Genomic DNA, 12770 nt, shown 5'->3' with positions numbered 1-12770 from the left:
AGTCCAGTATAAATAATAGAGGGAGGACACCATATCCCAACTTACCCTTGTGTCTGCCTGTGGCAGAGGCTGTGGTTCCCAGAACTGGAGTGGAAGCAATTCGCCCTTTAATGTGAGGGACTGCCCAAGAGATAGGTGTACCATGTTAAATAGCCCTTGTAGGAAACGCTGAGAATCAAAGGTGTGGAATGTACACTGGGTGAGAACTTTGGGTTTGTTGCCCTACCGAGGGTCATCCAGAAGGATGTGGCTCGGAGGTTGATCCTAGAATTTGAGGAAACTGAGATGAGGAATAAAACTATGTGGTATAATTGCCGGTATGTTTTCCCAGACTCTCATCTTCCAAATGAGGGTAATCTCCGGTGCTTATTGGTATTGGTTTATTATTGTCACATCTACCAAAATACAGTGAAAAGCTTTTGTTTGCGTACCATCCAGGCAGATTATTTCATGCATAAGGACGTTGAAGTTGGTAAAAAGGAAAACAATGCAGAATATAGTGTTATAGTTACAGAGAGAGTGCAGTTACAGGTAGGCAGATAAGGTGCAAGGGTCAGTATGAGGTAGATTGGGAGATCAAGTGTTCATCTTTATCGTATAAGAGGTCCATTCACTAATTTGATAACAGTGGGATAGAAACAGCCCTTGATCCTGGTGGTAAGTGTTCTCAAGCTTTTGTATCTTCTCAACAGGAGAAGAGGGAATGACCCAGGTGGGAGGGGTCATTGATTATGTTGGCTGCTTTCCCAAGGCAGCAGGATGTGTAGATGGAGTCACTGGAGGGGAGGCTGGCTTGAGTGATGTTCACGACTCTGCAATTTCTTGCGATCTTGGGCAGAGCATTTGCCATACCAAGGTGTGATGTATCCAGATAGGATAGAGGAGTCAATGGTTACATTGGTTTTAATAATATGCTAATTTGAGTAGCCCAGGAACAGATCCAACTGCTTAAAAAAAAGCTATTCACAGGGCACTGTGGGCCATCACCAGCAGCAGAATCTCATACCAGCATAAAGAGTAATGGCTTGGCACATCTCTCACTCCTCAATCATTGCAAGGTTGTAAAAATGTATGCCAAGTGGTAGACTTCAGAATATTTTGCAATCATAAATGGGCTTTAGGTGTAGGTGGCAAGTCTGACCTTTTAATGTCCATCCCTTATTGCCCTAAATTGGTGGTAATGGATCCAACTAGTTGCTGACCACTTTCAAATCAGCTACAATGGTGTGTAGTCACACACAGACCAGGTGAAGACAGCAGGTCATCTTCTCTGTAGAATGCTAATGATAGTCTGACAGCTTCATAGTTACTACTTGAATTTGTATTTGTTTTTAAAGCTGAATTTCCATTCTCAAGATGCCATGATTATTGGATTAATAAATCCAGGCAAACTCCACACAGACAGCATCAGAGGTCAGGATTGAACTTGGATTGCTGGAGCTTTGAGATACTGGCTCTACTGGTTGCCCCGCTGTGCTGCCCACTTGGAAAATAATAATAGGATTGGGCAGAGTCAACATGGGTTTATGAAATGTAAATCATGTTTTAAAAATATGTGGGTATTATTGAGGTTGATAACAGCTGAATGGATAAGGGTGAGCCAGTGGATGTAATGTATCAAAGGGCCTTCGAGAAGAAGACACACGAGGTTAGTCAGCAAAATTAGAGCACATTGGATTATGGCGATATACTGGCATGGATTGGTTACTGGACAAAGCACTGAAAGTAAGCACGGTTGGGTCATCTGTGGATTTGGAGACTGGGGTACTGCAGGGATTGGTGCTGATGCCCTACCTGTTTGGTCCAGATTAATAATTTGGAAGAAGGGATCAAGTGTAATAAATCCAAGTGGCAGATGATGCAGACTGGGCTGCATTGTAATTATGAGCAGCATGCAGAAAGGCTTCTGGGGATATAGACAGGTTATGTGAATGGGCAAGGATGTGGCAGATGGAATAAAATGTGAGGTCATCCACTTTAGTAGGAAAATAGAAAGGCTGAGTATTTTTTCAAAAGTGTGAAATGGAAAGTGTTGGTGTTCAGAGGGGCCTTTATGTTCTTGTGCACTAATCATTGAAGGTTAATGTTCAGGGACACCAAGTAAGTAAGAATGCAAAAATGATGCGTTGGCCTTCAATGCGAGAGGATCTTTAACTTACGAGTTCAAAAATAAAAGATTTCTTGCTGTAATTATATAGGTCCCTAGTGACACTACACCTGGACTAAATGTGTAGAAATCTAGCTTCCCTGCGTTAAGGAAGGATGTTCTTGCAATAAGAATACAATGAACATTCATCAGATTGTTTGATACCCTGATCCAAGAAATCAATGATGAAGCAGACCAGACCTATGACCTCTTGAGTTTAGATTAATGAGAGGTGATCTCATTCCCTCTTGCCCTGTGATCTCATTCCCTCTTGCCCTGCGATTGAGGTACTTCAAAGGATCTCAGCGGATACTGTATTGCTGAAATATCAGACAGCCTGCAGATTAGTAGGCCAGGAGATTAAGCTCCCAGAAGCACATTGATGGAGCAGATTTGCCAGTGGGCAGAAGTTTGGAAGACCAGAGGTCGCTGAGTGAATTTGCCAATTCGACCACTTTCTGACCAGTAAAGAAAGTAAGTACCAGTCCTGTAACTACTGTTCCAGGGTCAGGCAATATCTGAGGATGTGAGTGCTTGTAAGAAGCAGAAAATTGATGAAAAGAGCATTGGTCAAGAAAAATGGTGATTCAAAGGAGGGTGATATGAATGGCTGTGGTGCAGGACTCTGTGTTTGGAAACAGCAAGGTTTGGTGCCTGTGCAGGAAGTTACAGAACGGACACGGATGGACACAGAGTGGGAAGGATGTGCCTAGAATGACACTTCTGGTGCAAGGTGCCTATTGTTGGGAAAATTGTGAATGCAAAGGATTTTTAAAAAAAAATTAGCATTGAACAGTGCGGGCATCATTTGTGGAACAACATTTATTGCATTCAAAACTGTGACAGACTCGAGGGCTATGGGGAGAGGGCAGGAAAATTTTGTTGAGTAAAAGATCAGCTATGATTTTCAATGGGGGAGCAGGCCTGGGTACTGAATTGCCCATTCCTGCTCTGATTTGTAATGATCTCATTGAAACTTGCAATACTATATTGGGGCTTGACAGGGCAGGCACACGAATGATGTTTCACCTGGCTGGGATGTCCAGAGCCAAGGGTCAGATCTCAAAGTTGGCTGTTCAACATCAGGACTGAAATGAGAAAATTTTATTTTTGCCCAGAGAGGGATGAATTTTTGGAATTCTCTACCTAAGAGGGCTGTGGAGGCCCAGTTGTTGGGTATATTCAAGACAAGAGATTGATAGATTTATGGATATTAAGAGACTGAAGGGGTTTGGGGTTAGTGCAGGAAAGTGGCACTGAGGTAAAAGATCAACCGTTGCCTTATTGAACAGAGGTGTAGTTATCAGGGACTGAATGGCCTATCCTGCTTCTCATGTTATACACACAATTAAGAATTAAATTATTTGGTTTTGAGTGCTGGGTTTATGAATAAATTGAACAACTTGAATTTAGTTTCAAAGAGTTTATATTGAAGATAAATACTTTCATAAATCTACTTTGTTGCATACTTATTATTTACATATGAAATCTTGAGGTCAATATATTACACATATACTGTATTGACCCCTAACTAAGAACACAAATGCACCAAAACTAGCTAATTCTAAAATACAACAGGGCTTAATGTTCTCCAAGTGTCACAAAGCTGAGTTGCAGGTCATACCTCAATGTTGACATGTGGTAGTGAGTTATATGTCACGAGTTAATATTCAAATTTTGCAGCATTGAATTGCAAGTTTGTCCAAGGTTAGTCACGGGAAGAAAGCTTTCTTGGTGATGATATTACCTTCAACAGCAACTCAGGAGGAGGAATTAATAAAAACTTTGCAGGTGGACTGTCTGTTGCTTTGGCTTTGTTTATTAGGAATGCCAGTAATGTTTAATAATGTTAAGCACAAGTATATTACTGCTATATATTAATACACCAATAAAAGTGCTACTATTTTTACTTACCATTATTATTAAATTGTTACTAACTGCATACCTTTGAACTACATTGCACTTTTTAAACTTTCTCTTTGTGTTCACCTGCAGGTAACTGAAATGCTGGATGTCTCCATGGAACTGGGTTGTTTCTTGGCTGGGGCATTAATTTCATCACAAGGTCACATGGCTGCAGAGGAAGTGATGTTGTGTATGGAACCTATACGGGATTTTCTGGCCATCATTTTCTTTGCATCAGTTGGTAATTAACAGTGCTTTAAGGGGATTAGGGAATGGATGTGCTGCTTATAACTTATTCTTAAAAGTTATCTATTAACAGTCAGGAATTTAGGCAGACAACAATATGTATTAACAATAGTTACACTTTTTTAATTAAAAACACGTGATAAGTTGCCAGTAGGCAAACAATGAATTCTGACATACCGTATCTCTCCAACAATACTTTTTTAATTGTCTTACCTTTCCAACACACAGATCTTGCTTCACTGTTTGGATATCCTTAATTTTCCAGTTCTCTGATTTTTGTTTTTCATTTTTGATCTAATAGGGAGCTTTTTTTTTGGCTAAAGAGTGTTGCACAATCTTTAATTGAGTAAGATGAACATTTAATTTTTGTGCTTTGAGAGCTTCAAAGGTATTACTACAAAGAACAGAATTTACATTTTACAAAGGGCTTGAGCATCAGTTTTTTTTTATTTATTGCCTTTGTAAATCTCTAGCAGAATCAAAATATATTCCAAAAGATGTCGCCAAGCATCCATGCTGCTTGTGCTGAGCAAGGTATGTCTTCTGAAATCCTTGTGCTGATGATGTTCTCTCAAAAATAGGGCGGCACCATGGTGTAGCCAGTTGAGCTGTTGCCTCAGCTCCAGCAACCTAGGTTCAATCCTGACCACTGGTACTGTCTATGTGGAGTTTGCACATTCTCCCTGTGACTTTGTGGGTTTTCCTCAGGTGCTCTGGTTTCTTCCCATGTCCGAAAGACGTGCCGTTTGTTTGGTAAATAGGGCAATGTAAATTTTCCCTAGTTTGAGGGTGAGTGGTGGAATCTGGAGGGAGTTGATGGGAATGTGGAGAGAGAGGTTACAAGGGAAAATTAATGAATGTGAGCCAGCGTAGCCTCAATGGGCTAAAATGGCCTCCTATGTGATATGGAAATAGGATATTGACTGTCACACTGAAGAAACAGTGATATATTTTAAAGCCTGAGGTACAGCATGGTGACAACTTTTGAGTCCTAGTTCATCCATCCAAGATAAAGTGATCATATCTCTGATGTGAACTTTAACAATATGATAGAGATCCACTTTCTCTCATGCTTTGTAATTATCTTTGATTGATTTCCAGAAACTATGTTGTGTACAGTGACTTGCAACTTGAATTACAATGTAGTGAAGAAAATGTAAAGTGCTTAGTGTGTGTTGCTAAGAGCATCCCTCAGTCAGGAGGGTAGCGCTGTGTGGTGAGGAGTTGCCCTCAGTTCATGGGGGATACAGGGTAAAAATCACTCCTTGATCTGGAGGGGGTTTTAGGAGATTCCCGTGATGCAGGGAGGGGGAATGGAGCCTCCCTTGTTTGGGGGAATGAGGAAAGCTGTGTGTCATAGAGTCATACAGCATGGAAACAGGCCATTGGGCCCACCATATCCATAATGACCAGTGGGCACCCATCCATATTAACCCCATCTTCCAGCACTTGGCCCATATCCTCAAGGCTAGATGATTCAAATGCTAGTCTAGGCACTTAAATGCTGTCAATGACTCTGCTCCACCACTTTCTTCAGTAGTGCATTCCAGGTACTTGCCACTCTCTGGGTGAAAAAAGTCCCCCTCAGGTATCTTCTAAATCTATTATCCCTTACCCTAAATCTAAAACTATGCATGGGCAGTGGGGAGCCCTCATGAGTGAGGAGCATCCCTTGCTGTGGGCAGTGGGGATTCAAGGGCGAGGGCAGGGGGGAAATCCCTTGGTGTGGGCTAGGAAGGAGGAGCATTCTTGATGAGGTAACACTGGTGGAAGATGGTAGGAATGGACATGTCATTTTTGAGCTTAAAATCAAAACAGAAAATGATGGAAACACTCAACAGGTCAGGAAGCATCTGTGGAGTGCGAATCATGAGTTAACATTTCATGTCAAAGACCCTTTGTCGGAACTTGTAAAGAGAAAGTAAATTAGTTTTAAGTTGCAGAGGGCGTAGAGGAGAGAACGATAGGACAAAGGAAATATCTCTGATAGGGTGAGGACAGGATTGCTGTGGGGATAAACTGTTGATGGTCTCATTGATAAGTTGATGCGGACTGATAAAGGGAGCACAAAGGACCGTAAAAGCAGCAAGATGCAAAGCTGTAGGAAAAGCCCAGCAGATTACGTCATGCTAGTGAAGAGAAATAAACTGATCCAGTATTATAGGTGGATGACCTACAGCAGTAATGGCCAGTTCCAATACAAACAGAGAAAGCACATTACCTGGGGCGGCATGGTAACATAGCGGTTAGCACAACGCTATTACAGCGCCAGCGATTGGGTTTCGATTCCCGTTGCTGTCTGTAAGGAGTTTGTACGTTCTCCTGTGTCTGCATGGGTTTCCTCCGGGTGCTCCGGTTTCCTCCCACATTCCAAAGACGTACGGGTAGGTTAATATGGGTTTAAAATGGGCGGCGTGGACTTGTTGGGCCGGAAGGGCCTGTTACCATGCTGTAAATAAAATTTTTAAAAATTTAAAAATTTAAAGATGTTGAAACCAATGAGGCTGCAATATGCTCAAATGGAAGATGAAATGCTGCTCCTCAAACTTGCGTTGGGCCTCATTATAACTGCAGGAGGCCACAACAAATGGGTCAGAATGGATGAAGAATTAAAGTGGTTGTCCCTGCGGACTGAATGCAGTTGCTCTGCAAAGTGGTCACCCCATCAGCATTTGGTGTCTCCAGTGTAGAGGAGGTCACATTGTAAGTACCAAATGCAATACATTACATTAGAAGAATTGCAAGTGATCTGCTGCTTCACTTGGAAAGACTGTTTGAATCCCTGGGTGGTGGGAAGGGGTGAATGGATAAGGTTTGAGGCAGAAGAATGGATCAACAGGTCACAAAGGGAACAGTCCCTTCAGAATGTCACCAGACACATCAGCTCCTTCTCTCCCATCTCCTTGTAGTATTCCAAAGAGATCGTCCTGTTTGCAACTCCCTGGTCCACCCTTCTGTCCCCACCAATTATTCTATTTCTCTCACTTTTCCATGCAACTAAAGGAGATGCAGTGTTGCAGCCTTCTGCAGTCTATTGACTTCTGGTAACTTGCTTCCTTTGTTAGCATCAAAACTGGCCAGTTCTGCCATAGATTATCCATCTTTCCTAACTCTTACATAGGGTTTTCAACCTGAAACTCTGTTTCTCTTTCCACAGATGCTGCCTGTCTGGCTGAATATGCTCAGCATTTTCTGATCTTTGTTTCTGATTCCAGCATCTGCAGTTCTTTGATTTTCATTGAGTTTTTTTAAACTGTTAACAAAGCCAGATTAGTGATATCAGGAATTAGTATGTAAACTATCATTTTAACAAGGTATCTGATAACTACTTGCTGTGCTTTGAATGATTGCTCAAATAATTATTCTTCTCTTCACAGGTCTTCATGTGTTCCCAACATTTGTGCTTTATGAACTGACTGTCCTAATGTGCCTTACACTGGCTGTGGTGGTATCCAAGGTAACATAGTTTATAGCAGTCTTGAGGAGGACTGACAAAGCTTCCATTTCTCAATAGATCAACCTGAGTATTTCCATTGTCTAATGTTTTGAGTTTTTAGGATTCCTACAACTGCAACGTTTTCCCTTTATTTGTGGGAATGTTTTTTAGAATCTATGTGATGTAGGTGAGGGTGTATTTGTTGCTATCCTTTAATACTTTGGAGGATGCCAGGGTGGCTGTGGCCACAGGATGATACGAAATTCAAAATGAAGAGTGTGGAGACCATACTCCAGCTGAGGCTAAGCTCTAGTTTTATACAAGTTTAGCATAATTTTCTTCTTTTTATACTCTTATCTCTGTTTATAAAACTCAGGATTACATGTGTTTTATTAACTGCTTTGATGGCACAAGCTACCAGATTTGTGCATTGTTACCCCCCGAGTTTCTCTGTTCTTGCCCCATGAACATTATACTTAAGAACTAACTTGTTAATTGTACTTTAAATTAACTAAGGTTGTTACTAGTTGTTGCTTCCTCTGACCAACCACTAAGTGACCATCTTTAGCTTAATATACAGTAAGTGAACCTCTTTCCAACTTATCATGGAAACCAGAAAGTAAATTAGAGGCACATTTTTACAGCAAACTTGGGTTTTGAGTCTTAAAGGACTTTAAATATTATGTGTTCCCATAGAGTTTTCAAATGTCCATCTCCTGTGGTGAAGTGCTGCTTTTTTTTTTGTTCCTCTTTAAGCAGTTGCTGATAATTTAAGAATACAAGTCCCGTGCAACACATGAAATGACCCAGAGTGTGCAAAGTAGTTGAGGATGGTGCATGAGTTGTAATGTTAACACATTCTTAATGTTTTCTTTCTCTCTTCTAGTTTATCTTAGCAGTTCTTGTCCTCTCTCTAATTCTCCCAAGAAACAGCAGGTACATCAGATGGATAGTTTCTGCTGGCTTGGCACAAGTCAGTGAGTTTTCCTTTGTTCTGAGTAGTCGGGCCCGTAAGTCGGGGATTGTCTCTCGAGAGGTAGGTCATTTCGTAATTGTTCAGCATTAGCTTAAGTGTTGCAATGATGTACTGTGGTAAAACTGCATTATATACAAACCTAAAATAAAGCAGATAACATCTTCTTTCTTTGCAGGTGTACCTTCTCATTCTCAGTGTCACTACCTTAAGCCTTTTACTTGCCCCAGCATTATGGAGAGGAGCAATTCTGAAATGTGCACCTAAACCAGACAGGCGATTAACTACATGATGGAAGATGGATAGTATGATCCAGTCATCTCATTTGTTAAACGTTGGAGGTCACTGTCACCTGCTGTCTTTTCCTTAAGAGACATTATTACAGAAAGCCATACCAATAGAAATAGGGCAGTCTGTTTTTCCTAGCTTGACCTTTATTTCCCATGCCTTTAGGTGACAACTGGAAAAGTAGTGGTCACTTTGAATCCATTACTAGAATGCTTTGTACATGTTGCTTCATATGTCTGATATTCAAATGAAGAAATGGGCTTTGGAGCAAAATGACACTGAAATGTGCTGAACTTTATAGTACTTTGTGGATTACCAATTAAGGGAAGAAATAAGATGTATTTTTGATAAGTCTGTATTGATTTTTAGGTGCTGGTAATGTTTTCATTGGGAGGTGGCAGAGCTGTGTTCATCAGATCAGTTGTACATTCCAGATTGGCTTGTATCCATGTTCCAGAGGCTTTATTGAACTTGAACTTAAAGTTGTCAACTGTATCATGAGTAATCTCTACCTAATTGTCTGCCTTGACTGCATTTCAAAAGATGCTGTCCATGTCTCTTCATAACTTTCTACTCCCATCTATGCTACCTATAGTGTATGCTTAATTTAGTGTAAGCACCTGTCCATGGATAACTGGCTCCTAAAGTCCTCATTAATCATACTAAATATCGTGAAGAGCTGAGGCCCTGGTATAGACATCTGGGAATGCTGCTACTTGTATCTTGATAACTGACATACAGATCCATTACCCCTACTTTCTGAGTCCTACCTTCTAACCTGTTTGTAATCCAATCCACTGAGGCTTTTTGTGAAGTCCGTGCATCGTACGGTTATATGCAAAGGAATCCTTTTCGGCAAATATAGCTGACTTTTATCTTGTCTCTTTTGGTACAGCTTTTAAACTCCTTGACACATGGTTATCATAATTTAAGATGTGTGGGGTTGGAGTGCAGGTGGGGCAGGGAGATGCCACTTCCTACCTGACCATTCCTGTCCACTATATCTGGATGGTTACTTTGGACTGGTTTCTAGCTATTATTCCAAACAACCCCTAGCCCTTCCCTCCCCTACCCTCCCAAACTGTATCCTTATTTGGACCACACAGTTTACACTGATTAAGAAGCACAGAGGGGCTGCACTCTGTTACCAAACTTATTGGACAAGATAAAGTACAATGCATGCTCTCTCAAGTCACTTCACAATGTATTTTAGACAGTGCAACAGGTTACATTTCATGGGGTGTTCTCTGGAGATTATAAAGATTGGAGTGATTATAAAGATAACAATCCACTACGCTATATATTTATAAAAAACAGTGCTGTCACAGTTTTGTTCACAGCGTTATCCCTCATTCTCTAGGCCATTCTTGCTCCAATCCAAAATGTATCACCCTTCATAACTTTAAAGGGGAGCACTTGCTTGATTTATTCCCACCAGGCTTAATGATTTCACTGCTGCCTTCTATACCTTGCATTTCCATGTCACTGCCTGCATTGTGCTCCTTCATATCACCACCCCTTATATATGTAGCTTAGTTTTGGATGTGGTGACGACATGGAGTTGGGGAGGAGAAGAATATTGTTATAGTTGGAATAGCTTTTCCCTAGTTATGAGCCTCTACCCTGAATGATTTACACAGCATCAATTGTTTGTGATGTGTGACCCGCCAATTTCTTGCAGTGTCAAGACAATTTTTATTTTGTTAAAATTCGAACATCATTGGTTTACGGACCACAGAGGAGTGATGTCAAAATGCTGTTTACAGCAAACAGCAGTGTCTATGTTAATAAGTTCTGAATATCCTTGAAGCTCAATATCATTATTCTCCCTAAATCCTCCACTATCAAACTCCTGGTGATCACTATTGACCAGAAACTCACCTGGACCAGCCACATCAATACTATGGCTAAAGAGCAGGTCAGGGTTTGGGTATCTTGAGGCAATTAACTCACCTTGTGGCAACCCGAAGCCTTTGCACAATCTATAAGCCACAAGTCAGGACTATGATGGAATACTCTGTACTTGTCTGGATGAGAGCAGCTCCAACAAGTGCACATGGAGCTTTACAGCACCAGGGTAAAGCTGCAGGCTGATGGGCACCCCACCCACCACCCGAAACATTAATTTATTTCACCAACTGTGGCTGCAACACGTACAATCTACAAAATACATTGCAGTTACTTGTTCAGGCTACATTGACAGCAGCACCTCCCAAACCCATGATCTCTACCACAAAGAAGGACCAGGGGTAGCAGGTGAATGGGAACACTGCCATCTGCAAGTTCCTTGCTAAGTTGCACATTATCCTGATTTGGAAATCAATGGCCCTTCATTACACTGGGTCTAAATCCTGTACCTTCAATACTGTAGGAGCACCTTCTCCCAAAGGACTGCAGAGGTTCAAGAAGGTAGCTCGTCACCACCTTCTCAAGGGCAATAAATGCTGGCCTTGCCACGGAAGCCCAAATCCCAAAAAAATGAGTAAGATAAAACCAAACTCCGTTTAAGGAATTCAAGAAAGCAATCCTAAAATGGCTGTTTTTGCAAATTGATAGTCTTTGGATTTTGTTTTTAATACTTTTGCTTCAGAGCTATCAAGAACTTAACTCTGCCATTTCTGAATTATAGCCACCAGTTTTCTAATACTGCACTGAATTTGAAGTAATCTGCCAGGAATTTCCTCAGTTTTTCTGACTGCTTGCTGTAAGATATCCTGGATGCACTACGTAATGAAATATTGATTGAGGTTAAGGCAGCAATGAGTAGGATCTGTTGGAAATTGTCATTGGTAATGGTTTGCATTTTCATTATGAATCTATTTGAACAAACATAACCTGCTGTCAATTTAGAGATTGTAGAACTTTAATGAATATAGAATATAACAAAACCATTTGAGCCATCACAATTTATATCATATATTGGCTGTCACTGTGATTTATACTGTTCCTTTTAAGAATTCTTGAAATAAAGACGAAGGATTACTGTTAATTTAATAATTTACAATTTACATCACTCTGTTTATCTCAAACATGTCTCTAATGTAGCTATTTATTTAAACACAAGCACTGTTCGTTAATCCATTGGGCATGAATCAATTTGCTTTGAGACTACTTAATCTGCCCATTTCAGTAAATTTGACCATAGACCTCTTTCAAACCCTAACAATAGAAGTATGGTAACATTGGCCAGGTACTATAAAACTGACTGTAATTTGCCCAGTAACCCTTAAACGGAAACTGTTCCCTGCACTCTACTTATCCCAGACCTTAATCCTAAACTAGTGTCTAAAACTTGTGGGAATATGTTTAGGGTAAGAGGTTTAGAGATTATCTAAGGAGGATTTTTTTTTACCTGGAGGGTGGTTGGAATCTGGAACACACTGTCTGAGGGGGTGGTGGAGGCAGAGACTCTCACAACATTTAATTATCTACATGAGCTGTCAAGTCACCAATGCATATAGAAGGCGACGGACCAGATATTGATAAATAGGATTAGAATAACTGGGTACTTAATGGTCAACATGGACTTGGTGGGTGGCAGGGTCTGTTTCTATGTACGTTGACTCTGACTCTTTCCCAATAACTGCATGAAAATGAATGATTCTGAATGAGCAGATGAGATGACAAACTGAACAGAAGATTAATATTGTCAGTCAAACTCAAAGTTCCTATTGGAAAACTTAGAGTCAAAGGAAACTTGCAGCATCTTTTCAATCTCCTGCACTTTCTACAGTCAGAGAAGAAACAACCTAACGTGATGATTATGCCCTTACCTG

The 12770-nt window shown here is 40.7% G+C and overlaps 1 protein-coding gene across 1 annotated transcript in view; it reads left to right on the top strand.

The window, feature by feature from the left end:
- tmco3 (transmembrane and coiled-coil domains 3) overlaps positions 1–11958 on the top strand; it is a 47801-nt gene extending 35843 nt beyond the window's left edge. Inside the window, exons 10-13 of the mRNA XM_052013978.1 lie at positions 4142–4292; positions 7675–7754; positions 8620–8769; positions 8885–11958. Of these exons, the coding sequence (XP_051869938.1) occupies positions 4142–4292; positions 7675–7754; positions 8620–8769; positions 8885–8998 (495 nt within the window). The 3' untranslated portion in view covers positions 8999–11958. The remainder of the gene's footprint in view (positions 1–4141; positions 4293–7674; positions 7755–8619; positions 8770–8884) is intronic.
- Positions 11959–12770: the final 812 nt, after the last annotated feature.

This window comes from Pristis pectinata, chromosome 4 (genome assembly GCF_009764475.1).
Source record: "Pristis pectinata isolate sPriPec2 chromosome 4, sPriPec2.1.pri, whole genome shotgun sequence".
Lineage (NCBI taxonomy): Eukaryota > Metazoa > Chordata > Chondrichthyes > Rhinopristiformes > Pristidae > Pristis > Pristis pectinata.
This window is presented reverse-complemented; position numbering and strand designations above follow the sequence as displayed.